At 38.0% G+C, this 22,950-nt stretch overlaps 1 protein-coding gene across 7 annotated transcripts in view; it reads left to right on the top strand.

Moving 5' to 3' along the window:
* The window catches only part of Acvr1 (activin A receptor type 1), a 132,697-nt gene that overhangs the window by 66,695 nt on the left and 43,052 nt on the right, over nt 1–22,950 (top strand). For 4 of the 7 annotated variants that reach the window (XM_087199047.1, XM_087199065.1, XM_087199056.1 and 1 more), the window contains exons 3-4: nt 10,644–10,807; nt 11,911–11,984. In XM_087199047.1, coding sequence (XP_087055173.1) covers nt 11,918–11,984 — 67 coding nt within the window. In that variant the 5' untranslated portion in view covers nt 10,644–10,807; nt 11,911–11,917. The remainder of the gene's footprint in view (nt 1–10,643; nt 10,808–11,910; nt 11,985–22,950) is intronic. The other 3 variants (XM_087199077.1, XM_087199068.1, XM_087199075.1) reach the window with 1 other exon arrangement.

Genomic DNA, 22,950 nt, shown 5'->3' with positions numbered 1-22,950 from the left:
ATTTAGAGTAGGTTGATCTGATTGCTATTTAATGTGTCACTTGGAAAAACTTTGCAAAGGTGTAAATAACTATAAAAGAGTTAATGATATCAGCCTTATAGGCAAATTCTTTGATAATAATTGATGTGCAGATAGTTGCTAGTGCTGAGCTATTTTAGTAGATTGAGACTTTAAAAAGTTCCTTTTCCATAGAGACCAGGGTTCTTCACTTACAGTCCTTGAATTCATTGGATAAATACTTTGTTTTAAGGCTCCTGCAAAGATAACATCTAACACAGAAGATGTTACAATTTTCATCTTTCCCTCCCTTTGAAAGTACTAATTGCTAACTGTAACCTCTGATTGAGTCCTTGCTTCTATCAGCCAGATCTATTTTTCTCTTGACACTTCCTCAGGGTTCTTTCTGAAGGTTATTAATAGGCATTGAAGCATGGCTTTCCAAATAGTGTCAATAACTGTTAGAAGACTTCAGGGGAAATAATATGTCAATTTCTGACTTGCAGAAGATGTATTTTCAAGCTACAGAGATTGTCTTAGAGGTCACTAGGAATGGCTCTGGTCATATCAGTTGATGTCTGCAACAAGAGATCCAAGCAGTCCTTTCCAAATGGGATATTGTCCACCAGGGAGTTGTCTGGTATACCCAGAGTCTGCCAGCCATCTTTTTGTTTGAGTGCTTGTCTTGGAAGACACTGTTGAAAACTGGAATCCAAGTTACAAATGATAACTTTTAATTTATCTCAAATATCCAGTTGCTACTGTATTTAATTGAGGTCACAGAGTTCCCCCACCCCCAAGTCACTTCCTTGCCAGACTGTGTAATCCTTAAACTTCACTTTCCTCTCCTCACTCAAACCAAAATGTATCACAGACTAAGAGGTTAAAATTAATGTGTTTTAATTGATGTTGAGTGTAGATACTATACATGCATGGGGATGTCACCATGCAGTTCTTACTCTTGTGATGCTTACATTTTGGTGTGTGAAGAAGGAAGAAGGGAAAATACAATGAAAATAAAGTAATAAATAAAAAAGCAAATTTCACTCAGTGTTAAATGTCTTGAAGAGCCTATGGCAGGGTCATACAATACATGGGAGCACGCAGGAACTGTGTGAAACAGGAATGGGCTTGAAGTGTGAAAGTGGAGTGGTGTGAGACAGAGAATGAATGGACAGTTCTCATCCCCTTGGGCCCAGTATCCCTTCCATCTAATTCCCTCCACTGCAGATTGTTACAGATTAGTCACATCACCCTTAGAACTGGGGTAGTTGGCTCCCTGCAGCACCATCTGTTGAGGAACAGGAGGGATAGAAAGATCATGCATTAGGTTAAAGGGTAAATGTAAGGTTATACATAGGAATAAGATAGACGCAAATATGGTCTCTTTCTGAAGACTAGGGGAGAAAGTGAGATTTATTTGTGTTTTATTTTTTGCAGCATTGGGTTTGGGAGTCCGGGGGTATTCTACTACTGAGCAATGACCCCAGCCCTGCTTTTTAATTTTGTTTTGAGATAAGAGTATTTGCTTAATTGCCCAGGTTACCTCAAACTTGCCTCCTCCTGCTTCAGCTCCCCAAGTATGTGAGATTACTGGTGTGCACCACTGAGCCTGGCTAGGATGTAGGATTTTAAATGGACCAAGAGTTACAAATCCAGGGCTGGGGATGTGGCTCAGTGGTGCTGCGCCTACCTGGCAAGTGCAAGGTCCTGAGTTCGATTGCTGGTACCGCAAAAAAAAGAAAAAAGAAAAGAAAAAGAGTTGCAAATCCAAAAGAGTTTTGTGAAAGAGAATAATAGCGCCCCCCCCCCCCCCGCACACTTTTTTTTAATGTTCTGGTACAGTCTGCAAACTGAACAGAGAGGGATTGGGGGCCTCAAGCTGCAGAGGAGAATGTAACAAAAGAGCTAGGAGATAATGGGGTTCTGTCAGTTGAAACAAAGCCTGAGAGCCGTGGCTATTTGATTGCGGGGATGGGGGGGAGTGAAGTATAGAATGACGGTTACTCTCCTCGCAGGCAAGTGTGTTAAAATAAAAACCTAGTTTTGAAGTACTAATAAGGTATGTAGTAGGTGATCAGAATACTGGGTTCTCAGAACCTTAACTCAGTTTTTATTTGTGTGTTGGGTGGATTTTTGTCCTGTGTGCAACTGAAGTAAATTTATTGGGGATTCTTTGTTTTTACATGGTAGCCCTAAGCTAAAACTTTCATCTGACCAAGGCTTATTCCTCCTCCCCCCTTTTTACAGATTATATTGGTTTCTTTCCCATTTTCCCAAACCATAGCTTGGGTCCATCTGTTACAGCTGGAATGTTTGTATTGTAAACCTGGCAGTTAAAACCCTTTCTTTCCTGAAATAATCTGTAATTATTTCCTCTGACTACAGGATGAAGCAATCCAGAGGTTGGCTTTCATTTCTGTAGGACTTGTCCAAGGGTCTCTTTGTATTCATCTATTGCAAAAGATCAAATTACACACTAATATTCTGACAGTGACACCCCAGCAGAAGCCCTCCAGCAGCAGTGAAGTCTATATAAAACCACGCCCTGGCAACTCACACATTGCCAGTTCAGACAGAGTGTGGTGTTAAAAATATTTAACAGGTCATTTGTGAACTGAAGAAAAGACCCTGACTTAACTTATATGGTATGATGGGTTCAGTTTAGCCTTTCTGTGCAGCTATTACTGACAACTCCTGTCTCTCTTCACCCCTCCCAAAGGCCCAGGTACTTTGGAGCAAGCTACTCTTGGGTTAGCTCTTAACCTATTGAGGTTAAAAGAGAGAACTGTTCTGACATTATCTAATCAGATATAATGGCTGGTTTTTGTCCTGCATGGAGGTGGTTGTAAGTATGTCTTCAAATTTTTGTGTCTAGACTTTGTCTTACTAGGCATAACTTTCCCATATGTGCCTTTTGCTAATTCCTGTTTTTATTTTGAGGTATGAGTTACAAGGCAATTGGACAACTGGGGGGTGGAGGGGGTGAGAGTGAGAAGCCACTTGCACTATCAAGGAGCTTGTTTTTGTCTTTGACATTAAGATCTTTTCTTCTGGAAGGCTGGGGGAAGGGGAAGAGATAGTTGGAGATCACAGTATATGAAATTAATTTTGAGGTTAGAGAATTGAAAAGAGGGCATAGTTGAAAGGTGAGTCCAATAACCATGAGTAAAAACTGTCCTCTGTGAGAAAAATCAGGGTTCTTGAAGCTCAGGATGAATTAAGTTGTGGATGAAATGTTAAGATAGGAGAACTGGATTGCTGAACTGCCTTTGGCTGTTCAGTTAAGTGAAGGTTGTATAGAGTGGTGGTCGGTTAAGACCACTGAACTTTGGTCAGATGGTCTTGGATTTGACCTTGTGTCCTTGTGTTTGTTACTTCTACCCATCCAAGATCTTATCTGTAAAACAAGATTAATATGAAGATTTATTCTACAGTATTTTGGGAAGAAATTTTGAATGAGATCATATTCATACCTAAGCACAGTGCCAGCCTCACTAGTAAATGCCGTTACTGTTATGGTGATAATACTGTAATGCTGACAGATGACTAAGAGAATTCTTCTTAATTCTTTTTCTGCTTTGCCTCTGGCATTTTATATTAAAAAGAATGATTCTTTTTTTCATTGTGGAAGGCGTAACACGGACTGTATGAAGAACTACAATGGAAAGAAAACCTGTCATGGAATAGTAGAGAGCATCTGTGAGTGTAAGCAGGCATAGGTTATAGAGAGACTTCAGTGGATGGTGTAAAAGTCATTCAGACCTGGGCAGAAGGGTTGAGTGATTCTTTCAGGGTTTCTTTTTTAGCCCAGAGATTGTTATAAGTCCAACTGAAAGTCCTTGTTTTCTTTAGTTTCTTTCTTTCTTTTTTTTTTTTTTTGGTACTAGGGATCGAACTCAGGACCTTGTGCTTGCGAGGCAGGCGCCGGAACCACTGAGCCAAATCCCTGGCCCTGAAAGTCCTTGTTAATAAGTTCGTATTCTATAAATTATATATTTAACGAATGGACAAACTAAAGGTTAGGCTCTCAGGCTAGACAAAAGTACATTTTATAGAATTCTATGAAAATGTTCTCCTTGTTTTCTGTTATGGATAATGAATTGTGTGCTGCTGTAAATATAGATTTTAGAAATATCCTTTATTGCTATATTGTAGTTTATCAATCATACTGCTTAATATGGGTTCCAAAAATTGAATGGTGAAATACATTTGATTTTATTCTTTGATTATTCTGTGACCATATCAAAAAGATTTTTGGGTAGTATACTGCAGTATCTGTGGCAGTGTCCATCTATAACATCTTGATGAGCAAAATAAGTGCCAAACATGGTCTCAGGCTCATACAGGTTAGAAATTAAGCTAAATGCTAGCTCCTCTCTGTCTGATCTATAAATGGAGTTTGAACAGTACCATGGGATTTGGTAAGTGGGATTTGGCTCTGCCCTGGTGACTGTTTTTAGCAGAGTATCATGGGAATGTTCTGTCACCCAAGAGGGCAGGTCTGAGACATTGTGAGAGATGACACTGATTTAATAAGGGAGCTTTGGGCTGGGGATTTAGCTCAGTGGTTCTGCTGCCTGCCTCGCAAGTGCAAGGTCCCAAGTTCGATCCCTGGTGCCAAAAAAAAAGGGAGCTTTAGATAGGAGATTCCTAGCCCTCTTCTGAATAGTTAATTTCCGTATGAGTATCTGAAGTAGTAACAGTTATTGGGGAATGAGGGTCTTATCCAGGAGTAGAAGGGAGAGGTATATACATTAGAGGCAAAAGTTTATACTATGAACCCTTATGATAATATTTTGCAGTTCCCAGTAGCCTGTGATTTTTCAGCTAGAGATTTTGACAATTGATGATAAATGAGATGAGCAGTTGTGAGTATATTCTTATTACAAGTTTATATTCCATTAAAAAAATATTTATGTATTTGTATATATAAAATATTATTCCTACATTGAACTCGGGACCCTGCGCTTGTGAGGCAGGCTGCTGCACCACTGAGCTAAATCCCCGGCCCTAATGGATTCTTGTTGTTGGAAAGGTTAATGAGATTTCTAAAATTGTAGAACAGTAACATTTTTGTCAGCTATTGGGCAAATGCTTATCTGGTACCATTCGGTGATTTGCTATAGTGGAAAAACTATGCATTTAAAGGAATCAGGCAGTTGTTCTCAAAATGTGTCCCAGGAATACCTGAGGTCTCCGAGACTTTCTTAGGTGTTCTACGGGATCCTCTTCCTTTCAACTATGTGTGCAAAGGTCGATTTCCTATGTGAATTTTAAACAATACAACATGTTGTAAAAGATTGAGTGTAGAAACTGAAACTGAAAATGATAGCACTCTGAAAAAGGAGATTGAGCAGGATATAAGAAAATGGAAAGACATCCCTTGTTCCTGAATAGGATGAACCGATATAGTGAAAATGGCCATACTTCCAAAACTATTATATAGGTTTAATGCAATGCCAATTGAAATTCCAACAATATACTTCACGGAACTAGAGAAAACAATCCAAAAATTCATTTGGAACAAGAAGAGACCTAGAATAGCAAAAGAAATTTTAAGCAACAGAGATATGGCTGGGAGGGTATTACAGTCCCCAACTTGAAACTATACTACAAAGCTACTGTGATAAAAACAACATGGTACTGGCAAAGAAACAAACCCGAGGATCAGTGGAATAGATTAGAAGATGCAGAAACAACTACAGATATGATCAGCCACCTCATCTTTGACAAAGGAGCCAACCATCCTCATTGGAGGAAAGATAGCCTATTTAATAAATGTTGTTGGAAAAACTGGATTTCAACCTGCCAGAGATTAAAACTAGACCCATACCTATCACCATGCACTAAACTAAGGTTGAAGTGCATAAAACATTTAAATATCAAGATAGAAACACTAAATTTGCTGGAAGATAAGTTAGGTAGAACTCTTAAAGACATTGGTATAGGAAAAGACTTTATTAACAAAACCTTAGTGGCATGGGAACTTGCACAAAGAATCAACAACTGGGATCTCATCTTATTAAAAACCTTCTGTACTGCAAGAGAAACCACCAACAGAGCTAAGAGACAACCTACAATGTGGGAAAAAATTTTCAGCAACTGTATGTTAGACAAAGGACTACTATCTAGAATATATAAAGAACTGAAAAAAATCAGACCCCCCAAATTCAAAGACCTAATTAAAAAATGGGCATCTGAAATTAACAGACATTTTTCAGACAAAGAAGTAAAAGCAGCAAATAAATATATGAAAAAATGTTCAACATCACTGGTTATTCGAGAGATGCAGATGAAAACAACACTGAGATTCCACCTCACCCCAGAAAGAATAGCTGTTGTAAAGAAATCATCCAATAACAAATGGGGTGTTGGGAGAAAGGAACCCTTCTCCATTGTTGGTGGGAGTGCAGACTGATGCAATCACTGTGGAAATCAGTATGGAGATACCTCAAAGAACTAGGACTAGAGATACCATTTGACCCAGCTATTTCCCTGCTGGGTATCTTCCCCAAAGAATTAAAAGAATCATACCACAGCGATATATGTGCATCCATGTTTGTCGCAGCACAGTTTGTAATAGCTAAAGCTTGGAAACAGCCCAAGTGTCCATCAACTGGAAACTGGATAAAGAAGATGTGGTTTTTTAATAAAATGGAGTACTGCTCAGCCATAAAGAACCAGAAACTAGAGACATTTATAGCTAAATGGATACATATTGAGGCCATCCTCTTAAGTGAAATAAATAGGACACACGTGTAAATACTGAATAGTTTCTCTAGTGTGAGAAACTGAAAGTGTAATTAAGGGTACACACGGATGAAATTACCCAATAACATATTTCTTGGGTTGTGTTTCCATCACGTGTCATATGACTGTATCGAAATTTAAATTAGGGAGAAGCTTGGCTTATGTGGAGTATGCTAGCTAACTGGAGTTTTTTTTTCCAGACCACTATTTGTTCAGTGTTGGTTTTGGGGATCTTTCTGAAACAAATCACATCCTCTGGTGTCATGTTGATACTTGAGATGTTTTTTTGTTATATGGAAAAACGTTTAAGTGCTTTTCAGTTTTGTTTTGGTTGAGTTCTACTGTATTTGAATATTATTGTAGTTTTCTTCCCCTTGCATTGTTCTTCTTTGAATGATTTTAGTTTCTGTATGTGTGAGTGTTTGATAATAAAGGTATTTTTAAATAATTTTTTTTTTTGGATTGGTTATCAAACTCTGGTCCTTGTGCTTACGCAGCAGGCACTGATCTAAATCCCCCGTCCTTAAATACATTTTTTAAAAAAGATTGAATGTAGAATTATATATGAGAATCCAGGTATCTTCTAAGCCAAACATAAGAGATTTACAAAATGGAAAACCATGCCATTTTTCTTCTAAGTGTTCTTTTTTTTTAAAAGCACAATTTTCAAATTTATAAAATATAGAAAAGGGGCCGGGGATGATACTTAAGGTTGATACTTTATCATACCGATGTTTCTTCTAAAATATGATCAGAAATTTTCAGAACATTCTCTTTTGTGCATTCTTTTTCTTTTTTCTCTTTGGGGTATGTTTTTTTTGTGCGTATTAATTGCACAGAAGAGTAGATTTCATTTGGGCATATTTGTACATGGATGTAATGTACTTTGAGGTGTGATTTTTCAGTAGCTGAATTAATGGGCAGCAGAGCCGCTCCAGACCCTGAACAAAGCAGCAGCTAGTAACTGATATTGACTTTTCTCTTCAATGATTTTTTTTTGGCATATTTTGACTATTTTTAAACAGTGGATTAGCTTGGGAGACTGAATTTATAATTTTTTTTCTGTCTCCTTCTTTCGGAACCTAAATCAGTGTGATTAATTTTGCTTGTATAATGATAATATATATTTTGGGACATGGTCATTTGTTGGCTTTGTGAAATGGAAAACATGGTAATGGTGATTGTATTTTAGGGTTTTGTTTTTTCTTGTTTTTCACGAAAGGGTTCTTGATTTTGAAGCTTGTTAACTGATGACATTTACTATTACCTGAACTACATGCTACAATTAAAATTGTAGAGGTGATATATTTTTTTAATCTTGCCATTCCTTTTCAGGTCTGGTGGGGAGATTGCTAATTTTTACCATTTAAATTGTGTTTATTTGGGGAGAATCTTTACTCAACAAGTTCTAAATGTGCTCTCACTTGGCTCTAGCTATAATGGATAAGGTAGATTGTAGATTTTGTTACCATAGAGTTTAACAAGTAGTAAAATGGACATATAGTAAGCACACATAGGTATGGATATATAATTATTAATTATGATAATTTCTACAAATGAAGATTACCAAAGTGGTAATATGAGAGTGAGAAGAAGGTATTTTAAAGTTGTGGCAGCCTTGTAAAAGGAACTGTCATTTAGCTTGAGACTGGAAGGTTCAGTAGCAGTTAGCGTGAAGGAAGAGCCTAGTCACAGGGAGCATCATGTGTAAAGGTAGGTCCAGAGGGCCCGGGATTTAGCTCAGTGGTTCTGCCGCCTACTTTGCAAGCGCAAGGTCCTGAGTTCGATCCCCGGTACCAAAACAACAACAACAACAAAAAGGTAGTCCAGAGATAGGTAGGAAGTGGGTCAGATGGAGTACCTGAAAGAACAGGATGGTGGGGGCTAAGGGAAGCAAGGATTGGGAGATGGGGAACAAAGGGGGTTTCATAACAATAAACACATAGAGAGGTGAGCAGAGGACTTAGGATGTTTTACCTCAGTTCTGCTGTTCACCTCCCTTTCCGGTTTTCTTGGGTCTTCCCCTTCTCCCCCCCTCCCCCCTCCCTCTTTCTCTCCCGTTCCCAACTAGGGATGGAACCTAGGGCTTTACATGTCTTATGAAGGTGCTGTTCCACTGAGCTACATCCCTGACCTCTCTAGCTTCTTACAGTGATTCCAGGCTCTGAGTCCTGGCCATTCTATTATTTTTTCAGTTCTATGGTATGCCTCTCAGCACTTGTTCCTGGCCACAAGGCATCTGTAGAAGCTGAGAAAGTGCCTTTTTCCTTACATATTACCCTGTGTGTGCCTGTCTGTGCTCTCCACCCCCACCATGTTCTTACCCTTTTTCTAGTAGCACCTGCTCATCTTTCTGGTTCTTGATCTTACTCAGAAGTTACCTCCCCAGGGAGGTACCCTCACCCTCTAAATCTCAAATTGTTTTTTTTAGCAGTGTTTTTTAACCATTTCTTCTTTTATACTTCGATTTTTAAGTTATGCAATTTTTAGGTGGTTATATGATTACCAGAAGCAAATCTTACAAGCTTTATCATAGGAAGGACTATATTTGTATGTCTTTTTATCATTTTAAATTTCTAATGTGTAGCACATGGCAGGCTTTTTGGCAGTGGTTTTTGAGTGCATGAATGAATTAATGAATGAAAGACTGGAAATTCAAAGATAAGACTGAGATGAAGAGTAGTTTATTTCAGTGGTTTTCAAAGGCTTTTGATGACATGCCAGTGCCCCTAATGTATATGTTGATGTAAAATACAACATGTATATTATAAAACCTGTGTTAATTAGTTGTCCATCACGTAACAACATACTTGAGATAATGAACTTACAAAGAGAGAACCTCATGGTTTTAGAGTTTCCAGTCAATGAAAACCCATTGTTTTCAGTCTTTAAGGAGGGTGCTTGGTGGTAGTGGCAGAGAGTGTGCTGTAGAGCCAGCAGCTCTCCTTGTGACTAGGTAGCAAGAAAGGAAGAGGAAGAAGACAGCTCCATAATCCCCATTGGCCTAAAAGATCTCCCTCTACTAGACTTCACCTCTTCAAGCTTCTACCTACCACCTCCTAGCAGTGCCACCAAAAGACGAAGCCTTTAACTCATGGGCCTTTGGAGAAGAGTTAGCCACCATGCAAATTTTGGCAATATGTGAAATAGAGATTTAAAAAATAAAAGATGCAATATTTAAGATATTGCTAATAGTGATAGCATCATATTATTAATAAAAATCTCAAAGCATTCAGGATAATGTTTATTATATGTGCTGGTGGATGCAAATTTGTCTTTCATATACTTAAAAATTTTGAATTTGGGGAGACTGCTTCATACTAGATTATGAACCACTCTAGTAGAGTGGTTAGGGAAGAGCTGCTAGGGATAGGAGATAATCTGGGGAACCATTTTTCTTACTCCTTTTTGGGTGCTTGTATTAGTAATATAATCAATCTCTAGTTTCTTTAATGATTTTAGAGCACGTGGCACTTGAGAAGGGCTCATTTCCCAGTAACTATTGAGTATAACCTATAATCCCGCTTAAATGGACCCTTGAAACTGTAGTGTTACGGCAGCACTCTATAAGCAAACCATACCTACCTGTTACATTACATAATTCCTACTCTTTCTGAAAACTGCCTCTTGAGCTAGACCATCGTAGGAGCTGAGGTAGCCTCCAAAGAGACTTCAGTTATTTACTGCTTTATTAGGTGAAGGCAATTTCATACACAGAAAGTGTTAATAATTTCATCATAGCTTGAGTTCCCTGCATGGGCTTTGGATGCATGGATCCATTTTGGAGCTGAGTGGGGTGTTTCTGGGAAGCTAAAGTAGCCTCTAGTGGAGAGGAGTTGCACCAAGTGTTAGTCTGTTTTCTGCTGGTGTAACACAGTACCTTGTTTTTGCAGTACTAGAGTCTAAGGAGTGGAAGAGCCTAGTCCCAGTGTCCCTTCACAGAAAAAGCCCACTATAGGAAGCATCCACGTGAAAACAAAAATAGAAACAACAAAAACAACAACAGTGAGAGAAGCCCACTCAAGTTTCCATATGCTTTTAAAAATATAAAAGGAAGGTACGTAAAAATCTGCTTCACTCCCTCCTTGCTATTTAGAGATAGACTGAAATGTAATTATGGAAGAAAAAGGAAATAGGTTAAAATGAGAAGTAGTAAGATGAGGTGGGTGTGTGGTGAGTAAACATTCAGACCACTAGCCAAAAAAGGTACACTTTTGAGAAGATGGGCCAGAAGGAGTCCACTCCAGACAAATTAATAGGATTTGACCTTTGCTTTGAAGATGTAAGAGTAAGATAACATGCTAACCTATTTATCAAAGAACTGTACCATTTTCTTTATTTTACTAGAAAGTTGTACCCAACCAACTCCCATCAAATTTCTAGTTGTGGAAATTATTCAGATGGAAAAGTTTTTAACTCTGAAAAGTGAGCTTCTGCCATTGTAGTTTGAGGCCAAAACCAATCTGAAATTTCTACGAATTATCTTGTTTTCACAGTGGTAGTTCTCTGTATTATAGATTTTACATGAGTTCTTATATGAATATTCTTGTCTTAGTTGTGTCTGTCCTTTGTTAAATTCAAGATTAATGTAGAAATGCATTGCTTTACCACAGATGAGGTATAAATATTTTTGTTTGTTTGTTTCCTTGATTTTTTCCTTTGAGGATATAGGTTTCTGTACCTCTAGTGCTTCCGAAAGAAAAGGCCCAAACGTAATTGGGCTTAAATTATTCAGTTTCCTAATGTTTAACATCATATTAGAATAGTGCGTTCATCTTCTCAAGATTTTTAATATAGTGTCACTAATTGTGTTCAATAGAGTAGGATAAAATTCAAACCTAAAAATTTTAGGCATGCTGTATTTTCAACCTTTATACCTTTACTCCCTTCATTTTCTTACTGAGTTCCAGAGAGGGTAGGCTCAGAGAAAGTAGCCTTCGAGAGGCCACTAGTCAGAGGTCCACCTGACTCCTTAGATGACTTATTTAAATCCATGAAAAGGACATATGGTTTTAATGTACTAAAAAAACAAGGCAATATATGTTAGGGCAATTTGTAAGAAAGACCTTAAATGGCAGTTTGAAGATGATATGTTTAATTTAATTTGGCACCCTGCAGTTAAGTTTTTTAAAACTAATATCTCTTCTTTTTCTTCCACAGTTGTACAATGATAGATGGAGTGATGTTTCTTCCCGTTCTAATAATGATTGCTTTTCCTTCCCCGAGTTTCGAAGGTAAGTACCTCACAGCTATTTGGGTTAGGATAAGTATACTGTGCATTGCTTGAGCTTACTCTAAATAGTTGATTCTTAATTCTATTAGACTTAATGTACCCTTTTTATAATAAATATTTGGTAATGTCCTTTGATTATTTTGAAGTGCAATTCTGATACACATTGTATCTTAATTTTTATATAATACATAATTTTAAAAAATTCAATATGATGCCCTATCTGAAATAAATATAAAAGAGAAGTAGAGATAATTCTGTAACTAACAATAAAAGTATATGTATAAATGTACATTCTGTCATAGTTGGGCATGAGTATACTACAAAATATATTGAAGTACAGTAGTCCCTCCTCGTTTGTAGTTTTACTTTCCAGGTTTAGTTACCCATAATAAACTGTGGTTCAAAAATATTTAATGGAGGGGCTGGGGATTTAGCTCAGTGGTTCTGCTGCCTGCCTTCCAAGCGCAAGGACCCGAGTTCAATCCCCCGTACCAAAAAAAAAAAATATTTAATGGAAATTCTAGAAGTGAACAATTCTTGTTTTTTTTTTTCCTCTTTTCTTTCTTCCTTCCTTCCTTTCTTTCTTTCTTTCTTTCTTTCTTTCTTTCTTTCTTTCTTTCTTCTTTTTTTTTTGGAACTGGGGATCGAACTCAGGTCCTTGCACTTGCACAGCAGGTGGCGAAATCACTGAGCTAAATCCTGGGCCTCTTTTCTTTTCTTTTCTTTTCTTTTCTTTTCTTTTCTTTTCTTTTCTTTTCTTTTCTTTTCTTTTCCTTTCTTTTCTTTTCCTTTTCTTTTCTTTCTTCTTTCTTTTCTTTCTTCTTCCAGTACCAGGGCTCAAACTCAGGACTTTGTGCTTGTGAGGCAGGCATGGCACCACTGAGCTAAATCCCCACCCCCAATTCATGAGTTTTAAATAATTTTTATTTAGTGTATCATTATAATCTGCTTTATTTTTAGTTATTGTTGTTAATAATTTACTGTGCCTAATTTATAAATTAAACTTATAAGGTATGCATTAAAGAAAGACAGTATATGTAGGGTTGGTACTGTCCGTGGTTTCAGCATCCATGGAACGTCTTAGAACATATCCCCCCCAAAAGAAAAGGAAGACTGTGCTAGTGTATGCTTGCACCTAAATTTGTGATAATCTTCAACACCTTCAAAAGCAGATTGTTACTGGTATGTTGTATTGGTGGTTTAGTTGTAAAAGTGATCTTATCTTTAATGATTGTGCATTGATGAACAAAGCAGGAAACTGTTTTCCCTCTGGTATAATTTGGATCTGAAATTAGCCCCATGTGTTGAAGTTTTAATGCTTGGCACTGTTAGGAGGTGGTAGAAACCTAAGAATTGGCACCTATGGGAGATCTTCTCCTTATTGGGGGCTTGCCCTCAAAGGAGTTTATGGGACCCTGCCCCTTCCTCTTTCTCTTGCATCCCAGCCATCAGTGAGGTGGATGGGCTTCCTCCCCACCTGGCTCCTGCTGTGATTTATTGTACTGCCCTGGTCCAAAGCAAAAGGGCCAATCAGATGACCAAAACCTTTGAACCTGTAAGCCAAAATAAGCCCATTTTTAGGGGGAGGAGGGTGAGTACTGGTACTGATCCCATAGTCTTTAGACTGATCTATATTCCCAGCCCTGCTTTTAAATTTTGAGATAGGTTTGGTAAGTCACTAAGTTCCTCAGGCTGGGTTCGAATTTGTCATCTTTCTGCCACACCCTCCCAGAGTGCTGGGATTATAGGTGTGCACCACCATGCTAGGTTTAAACCTTTTCTTGTTGATTATCTCAGATATTTGTTAATTGTAACAGAAAGCTGACTAACAGACCCTCTGTTTATACAGTAATTGCATTTTGGGAAAATTTAGTATACTTTAAGACAGCGTAAGACATATGTTTGTTTTCATGTATAAGAGTTAGGTACTAGGTTCAATTAATTACACAAAGATTGTTCATGTAAATGAATGTGCAGTGGGAAGGTCAGAGCTTGTGGGGGTATAGGCTATGTCTTGGTATGTTGGGCTGCTGTAATAAAATACCTTATACTGAGTGGCTCAGGAACAACAGACATTTATTTCTTATGGACCTGGAGGCTGGAAGTCGCAGTTCAAGGTGCTGGTACATTCAGTATGTGGTGAGGTCCCACACCTCATAGGCAGCTCCTTCTCTCTGTGTGCTGCCATGATAGAAGGGCCAGCTGGCTTTCTGGGGTCTCTTTTATGAGAATATTGATCCCAGTCAGGAGGTTCTGCACCCATCACCTACCCCCCCCCCCCAACCAGGTCTCACTTCCTAATACCATCACCTTGGAATTAGTAATTGATGTGAATTTTGGGGTGATACAGGCATTTATACCACAGCAGGCTAAATTTTAGCTGTGGTGACCACCTAGCATTTTTAGGCCTTTGGCATCTCTGGTCTTTTCTTGTTTGCACTGCTTCTCTGCTGGCCACCTCCCATTTCCAAAATATTGCTTAGGGGTGATACTGCTTCTTTTGAAAACCACAAAATAGATAATTGGAGAGAAAATAAAAGTTACTCATCATTTCCTGCATTTATTGCATGTAGAGGATTGGTGTATGACTTTCTAGATATATAAAACATAAACTACCTTTTTTTGCATTGAGTGGTGCCCACATTATTTTAATAATGCCTTCATGCCTTGATGGAGAATGGTGCATATAATCTGAGCCTTGTTATGATGAGATGGGCCGCTAAGACAAATGTCCCTGTTACAAGCTCTTTGGGAGTGTAGGTCTACTTTATATAATTGGTGATTTCTCAAGAGAATATATAACTCAGCACATTAGTATAGGCAACACTGTGGAAAAATCAGGACTTAGTACACTATTTGGTTACATTTTAGATTTTTAATATTAAATGTGTTCCTGAGCTGGGGTTGTAGCCTGGCAAGCACAGGGCCCTGAGTTTGATTCCTGGTACCCACCCCCCCAAAAATAAAATAAATGTGTTCCTATTTCCTTTTTATTCCCATATACATCTCCAGTGTCCTATGTAGTAGCCACTAGTCACGTGTAACACTTGAAATGCAGCTAATGCAAGTTGTGGTATGCTGTTAGTGTGTAATACAAACTGAATTTTGATGAAAATAAAATAATGTAAATTTCTACTAACTGCAAGACCCTGGTTTCAGTCCCCAGCACTGCAAGGGGAAAAAAAGGTAAATTTCATCTGTTTCTTTTTACTACTACTATGAAAGAACTTAGAACTAAAGTGGCTCACATTTTGTTTCTATTTTGACAGTGCTGCTGTAGCCCAATTTAGATGTCTAGAGCCTAGGCTCCGCTCTAAACAATGTTGTTAAAGACATTGCAGTATGGCAGTTGTGTCAATTAGTACCAAAAAGGTTCAGAAGGGGATCCTGCCAGGTAATTGTTAAGGAATTAATAAGAGGAAGTGGACTTACATTAAAGTTGGAAGATTCGTTGAGGTTTTGATGACGTACACCTGGGGTTGATTGCGCTGCCGTTCCTGACAATTTCTGGAGGCAGTTATATTAAACAAGTTTCTAGGATCCCCCCCTTCTTTTAAATTACTTACCAATATGAACTTTATTTAAAAAGCTAAAGAATCTTGAGGACAAAATTCTCTCCAAAATCCATACCTTTCCTTAGGTACTTTGTCAGTTCTCTCAAATAACAACAACAACAACAACAACAACAACAACAACAACAACAAACACTCCACAATAAAACACAAAATGAACAAACTAAAATTCTATATGGTATTCAGCAGTGCCTTTTTGCTGCTGTTGATATCATGATTGATCTGTGATGTAGACAAAATTGAAAAAAAAAGAAGAGTGGAAGAGAAATAAAGGTGGGCTTAAAATATGAACAGAGAAGAAAGGATAGGGAAAGAATAAGGAAAAGAGAGGGAGGAAATGACATTTATGGAATGTTAACAGCCTGGCTATTGCTTGTTTTTTCCCCACTTCTAGCTCTTAAGTGTCCAAAGAGTCCAGCAAATGACCTCTTACTGCCACAGTGAAAATGTATAATGAAACTAATTTGTTTGGACTGATATGGAATTGCCACTAGGATTTTGCTGTTAATATACTACTTCCACTAAGATGTTTACAAATACGGAGAAGAGTATGGGAAAGAGTATATCATTCTACAGTGGAAATACTCTATTTATTTTGTCTTGTTTTTGAACAGAACCTCCCTCCAGTGAGTGCTCTAACCATAATAGCAGTTCCCTTAGTGTAATCTTCCTTCCATGACTCAACTGGCCTGTTAACTGTCAGTCACATATTCTGTGAAAGGCACTCTTGTTTTTATATATTTCTAGGATTTCTTTTACACAGCTACAGAAAAACCGTGTTTGTAATACGTTCTATTATATTCAACATTAGTTGTAAAGCAGATGTGAAGTCTTAAATGCCTAACCAAATGAGGTAAACAATAGGGCAGATAATGGAAATCTTTGTAATAGTGCTATAGCTTGTCTGGTGCTGAGCTCTTCACAGTACCACGTTTAAAAGAAAATAGACTGATATTCAGAGTTTACAGAGCAGTGAAATCACCTCATTAATTGTGCATCAATGATGGTAGATGGCATTCTTAGAGCATGAGTAAAAATCGTGGTTTTTGTTCTAAGATAGTTTGTTATGTAGTCTTAGTCCATTAAAAAAAACAAATAAGGGCCAGACATTGCGGCAGACAGTTGTAATCCCAGCTACCTGGGTGTCTGAGGTTGGAGTATCACTTGAGCCCTGGCGTTGGAGGCAAGCCATGGCAACAGGGAGAGCCTCCTTCAACAATAAACAAACAACAACAAAACTCAAAACCCCAAATGAACAAACTTAAAACCAAAAAACTCCTGAAAACTAGGATGGAGAAAGGTTGATTAATGGATATTAAGTTAGGAGAAATAAGTCCTGATGTTCTATTCTACAGAAGGGTGATAACTGATACTGGTAATGTATTGTATATTTCAAAGAAAACTAGAGAAAAGAATTTTGAATGCTTTTACCACAAAGAAATGATAAATGTTTGACAAGATACATAGGCTTATCCTGATGTGAACGTTATATAATGTGTATATGTGTCAAAACATCACATGGTACTTATAAATATATACAGTGTTTACATTTCAAAAAAACCTCACAAAATGAACAACTTTTCTTTTCCCTTTCCTTATTTTATTATCTTTATTGCCAAATACAGAAAATAGGAAAACACTGTTACTGTAACTACTGCTTTGATAATTATCAGTAATATTTATTGAATGCTGAATGTGGGCTAACTGCTTTATGCTGTTATTTCCTTATATTTACCCTAACAAAATAGGGGCATTTTTTGGTTTGTTTGTTTAATATGTTTTTGGATTGGTTAAAGCTCTTGCTTAAGGTTACACTGCCAACAAAAGGCATAATATACTTTGAGGAATGGTATTAATCTTCTTCAAAATTTTGTGTTTTAGGGCCAGGGATTTAGCTCAGTGGTTCCACCACCTGCCTTGCAAGTGCAAGGGCCCGAGTTCGATCCCCAGTACTAAAAAAAAAACAAAAAAAAAAACGCGTTTTAAAATTTAGTAATTTACTTTTTTGGGTTAAGTTAGCGACATCCACATTCACCTTCTGCCTGGCGTGTTCGAGGATCGAGCCCAATCCAGTCTTCTTGAGAGAGTGAGAAGAGAGCTTGTAACAGCAAATGATGAGGCTCCTTTACTGTAGTTTGTGCTTTTTACTTCTTTTGTCTCCCCTCCCAGTAGTCATTTATTTCTCGTGTTCATTATCTATACAACTCCAGCTGCAGGAGGAGTTTTATTTGCTCTCACAGAGAAGAGCACTTGAGTCCTAATTACCTGTATATTTTTCCCTTTCCTATCCTTTCCTTTCCATTAATAAGACTAATCATGCTGTAAAACTATTATTATGCCACCAGAAAGAAGGCACAACCTCTGCGTTTTGCTTTCCTTTTGTGCCTGTTGCATCTGCGGGTAAAGACCACGACACAAGTACTTAATGTGGAGCATCGCTTCTTTGAAGATATTTCAAAGCTAGGACAACCCACAGTTCAGTTTTATTATAGCAAGCAAGGCTGGTCTTATGTGGACTTTTGTTGCAAGAGATTTTGGCCTGTTCTAGAGAAGATTGGTAGGTCTTAAATTATTTTCTGAGTTGACTGGATTTTAGTATTTCCAAGCCATCACCACTCAGACTTTCGAGCCCAATTACCCAATGAAGGAAGGAAAGGGATAACTTCAATGGACTTTTTGTTAGGGTCCACAAAGGTACCCATTTTTGCCACTGGGGGGAAGAATAGAATAAGCCCTTCTTTGAATTTCTCATTATTGAGTATGCAGGAAGTCCTTGAAGGGGTGAATGAATGTAAAAGAAATATCTCACTATTAAATGTATGGCTCTCATTTCTCATTACTGCAATTTATCTTGTTCAGAATAAAATCTTTCTCTTTATGTGTCATCAAATGAGAGACCTCGTTTAGAGAGAGAGATGAGAAGTACTAGACAATTTGCTACTATGAGGACCTAAAATGTAAATGTCTTAATGAGGCTATACACTTTTAAGTTCTGTTTCCATGTAATCAAGTTTTCTTGTGTAACGCAGTGATTGTTTATGAGCTGGTGCAAGGTGAGCTGCAGCAAAGTTTCCTTTTAGCCTCTTCTTCCTGAGAGATGTTTGTTTTGGCCAAGGTAATTAGACTGGAGCCATCTCCATTTATTTATTTATTTATTTATTTATTTATTCATTTATTCATTCATTCACAGTTCACAGTATAAGAGGGGAGTGGTTAGCACTTACTAAAAGTTCAAATCAAACAAAATCAAGTACTGAACAGATGGTAAAACAAGTCCAGTATGCAAGCTCCTGAAATGATTTCTTTGCCGTCAGCTGTAGGTGTGCAGAGCAATAGCTTCTAAGCTTTATGTTTTGTAAAAACAAAAGTGAGGAGATGCCATCTCCTCTGTAGAAAGATGGGTAAGACAGGAGGTCTGTAGGATTTTCTTTTGTGTAACTTTCATATGTGTGTGTGTGCTTGTGTGCATGCATGCACACGCACCAAGAAAAATAAGCACTTTTAAATTTAATTTAATTTTATTTTAATTTGTTGTTAGTACATAGTTGCAGTGCATAATGATCACCTTCATCATGGAGAGTTGATACATGTATATAATACATCCTAATTCTTTTTTCATTCCTTTTCCCTCCTCTCTCTCTTTCCTTCTCTCCATCTCTTGGTCCCATTTCTATTTGCACAAGATTTGTCTCCCTACTTCTATTATCTGTCTTTTATTTTTCTCTTTATTTATACTTTGGATTTCTCATATAAGAGAAACCGTGCAATATTTAAGTTTGTGTGTCTGATTTATTTTACTTAGCAGTATGGTTTCAAAGTGCATCCATTTTCCTACAAATGACTTATTTATCTTTCTTTATGGCAGAGTAGTACTCCATTGTGTATAAATACCACATTTGCTTTATCCATTTAGCTGTTGATGGACATATAGGCTGCTTCCAAGGTTTAGTTGTCATGAGTTATTCTGCTATAAACACGGGTATGTGTGTATCAGCTCTCAGAACACTGCTAAGTGCCTTCCAAACTTCCCTCGCAATCTGGCATGATCTCAGGCAAGCCTCCATAGATAATGATTATTTGTAATAGTTATAATTACTCACAGCTCATGTCACTCCAGGAGAGTGCAAGAGACAGGGTGGAGTGGCTTTCCAACTTCTGACTGTGACTCACAGCAAGAAACCTTTTGGAGTAGGAGCCAGTGTGCACATGAGACCCACACACATTTGAGTTGAGAGTTTCATGAAACAGTCCTCTTTACTATGACTAATGTATACCTGTTTTTTTCCCCCTATTCTTAAGTTTGTCCAATTTTATCTCACTTCAAAAGACAGGACGAAAGCTTGTGTTGAACCACTAAACTGATCTCACTATCCACTAATGTGTCAAAACCCATAGTTTTAAAAAGACACCACTACACCAGCCTGGTCCCAAGAGTTCACTGCCCCAAAGTTCCTGTGGCCTCCAGGTGAAAGCTCTGACTACTTAGTTCTTCTGATATATTCTCCAACAAAGCTAGCCTGGAATCTTTGATTTACCCCCAACACACACACGCACACACTTTAGATAGCCTGACCGTCCTTTCTCCACTCCAGTGACTTGACAGGAAGAGGGAAGTTTACATTTGCACTTTCTCAGCCTCAGTCATAACACTGGAACAGCTGCTGCCTGATTCTAATCAGTGAATCTGAGTCCTGTGAGCAGGGTGTTTCTGAGAGCCAGGGTATGCTGTCTCTAATTCTTTGTTATGGGTTAGAGCAGAGCATGGACTTCCTGAGTATGTGTCTGTTTGGGGTTTATAGAAGGGAGAGGAGGTATAAGAGGAAGAATGAGAAATTTCTCTTAGGGAGGCAGTAGTGTAATTCACTTTTTTTTTCTAAACAAAAAATCCTGCCTGTAGTTTTTATATACAAACAATGATTTGGGGGGAGAATAGGGTGGAAATTTCCTCTTTTTATTTTTTGCTATGTTTGTTTTGTCTTCTGAATTTTGGCTACTACATCAAGACAAATTGAAATAAAACAAAACAACAAACAAAAAAACCCCAGCAGTTCATTCAGAACAATCATAGATTAAAAAGAAAACATCCACAGTCTAGTTTATAATTTGACTTCTATGATATATATATGTATATTACTTAGAATGCCACGTGGAGTTACACAGTCATGACTTCTCTTTATTTTTAATTTCATATTCTAGTTAATGTAATCAATTAATCAGTATTGATTTTGCAAAGGGTTAGGATGATTTCTGACATCAAATGGTGTTCCTGGTCAGCATCAAAAAGTATCTTTTGAAGGGAAGGCTCTCGGCTATGTGTAGGAATGCAGCTTTATTCAAGGAGACATAGTCAAGCATCATCATTAGCCAACTTCAGTTTTACTGTGTCTCTGTGCGTATGTTGTTTCACCTCTGCCTCTTATCATTGTGCACATGCAGACAGTCACAGTGCTCATCTTTTGAAAGGTGGGGGTATAGTATGTTGGACACAGAGTAAGCCCTGAAGCTGGGACTGGATCGTGTTAATTTATCTCTAGTGTCTAAGATGTTTCCTGGGGTAGAATTGGTGCTTAATAAATATTTGACGAGTGAATACTGTTGGCTACAATAATAATTAATGTAACACAAAAATGATAGTCTCATAAGAGACAGAGGGACTGATCTGAGCTGTGGCGATAATAAGAGAAAATATACACCCTTTTAAAGAATTTATTTTGAGTTTCAGTAAAGAGGATCAGTTATAAGATGTTACCATCAGTACCAGGTGATGAAACTGGCTGGCACCGGCAATGTAGGAAGTAGTTCCTGCTGTCAAGGAGTCTCAGTCTGGTTGGATGAAATCAAGGTTCTAACACAGGGAAGACCTTCAACTCACAGTCTAGGGTAGGAGGTGGCAATCTAAGGAGGCAGAGTTTGGCTGGATAAACTGAAAAAGAGAAACTAATAATGGCATTTTAAGGAGGGGAAGGGGAGAGCCCAGAGAAATGACACCAAAGGGGACACCAAGTTGCGAGAAGGGATTTAGTAGGGTCAAGAGTTAAGACCTTACAATTATTGAAGTCTTGTATTCTGAAGGCAATGGAGAGGTCTTGCAAGATTAAGTAAAGGCAATTTGTTTTAAAAGAGTGGTGTGATGGAAGTTGATCTTAGGTTATATGAAGATTAGAAGGAAGGAGAATGAGGAAAACTAGTCCTCCTGCAACCTGGGGACAGGCAGACCACACAGTGCATTTTCATAGGCATCCCAACTGTAGCTACTAAACGGTGGCAAACTGAAACTTTAGTTCAAAAGTGGAATGCTATGACAGGTAGCCCACAGATACTAGCAACAATAGCAGCACAACACCAATAATCTAATAATAATCCTACCATGGATTTTATTATGAAAACAGAAGCCCAAGCTGCTGACTTTTCTAGCAACTTTTGCAAGACATTTAAATCCTTCTAGCTGGCAATTTATTCCTGGGTTGCCATGGAGTGTCAATAAGCCCTGCTCAGAATAACCCAGGCAGTGAGATGAGAGGTACAGCCGTTTCACTGACCTGGTGGCTGGCCAGGTTACACTGTTTTTGTTGCTCCCATCTTGGGAGGAGCAGTGGGCAGCTGGTTGCCCTGGCAGCTGTGAAAGGTGTATGTCTCTTGACTGCCCAGAGCTTGAAACGCAACCAGAACTTGTCTGTCTTCTGAGTATGTGCAGCTCCCGATTGAGCTGATAGCAACTGAAAATAGCCTACTGAGCACCTGTCCCTTGTACACCAGCCCCTGGCTGACTGCCATTTAGGACGATGTATACTCCCTTGGTGGACAGGTGAGGTGCTGAGCAGATTTTAATGGGAATTAAATAGGAAATGTAATGGGAATTAATAGGAAAATGTAAAAACTTTGACTCTGCTTAAATAGTGACTGTGGGAGGAACCGCAGGCTTCTAAGCAGGTCATTTGGCACTTGTGTGGTTAGTGGGGCTGCAGGAGCTATGAATGTACAGTGTCTGAGGAATCCATATAACTCTCCTTGTTCAAATCAGTAGTGATACAGTACCCTGAGAGTTGTAAGTTTTCTCTGGGAAGGAAAGGTTTTCCTAAAAAACTCTTAGCTGGTAGACAAGCATAGTTTATGCTGCCCCAGCTTTAGAAAGGGGAGGAATTGAGTTAAACTATTTTGTTTCATTTTATGTCTGCTTTTTAAAAAAATTTTATTTATTTATTTATTTATTTTGTATTAAATTTTTATTGGTACATTGTAGGTATACAACACAATTACATTTCTCATTGGGAATTGTACCTTTACATAATGCATCTTGGTTCTTATTTTTTCCCCATTCCTAGCCCTCCCTTCACGCCCTCCACCCTTCCCTATTTACAAAGACTTTATTTCCATTTTTTCCATTTCTCATCATTT

Source organism: Heterocephalus glaber, unplaced genomic scaffold (genome assembly GCF_053883595.1).
Source record: "Heterocephalus glaber isolate CG9 unplaced genomic scaffold, H.glaber_assembly_v1.0 deba00000347, whole genome shotgun sequence".
NCBI classification, from domain to species: domain Eukaryota; kingdom Metazoa; phylum Chordata; class Mammalia; order Rodentia; family Bathyergidae; genus Heterocephalus; species Heterocephalus glaber.
Note: the sequence above shows the minus strand (reverse complement) of the source record. Positions and strands in the feature narration are given on the sequence as shown.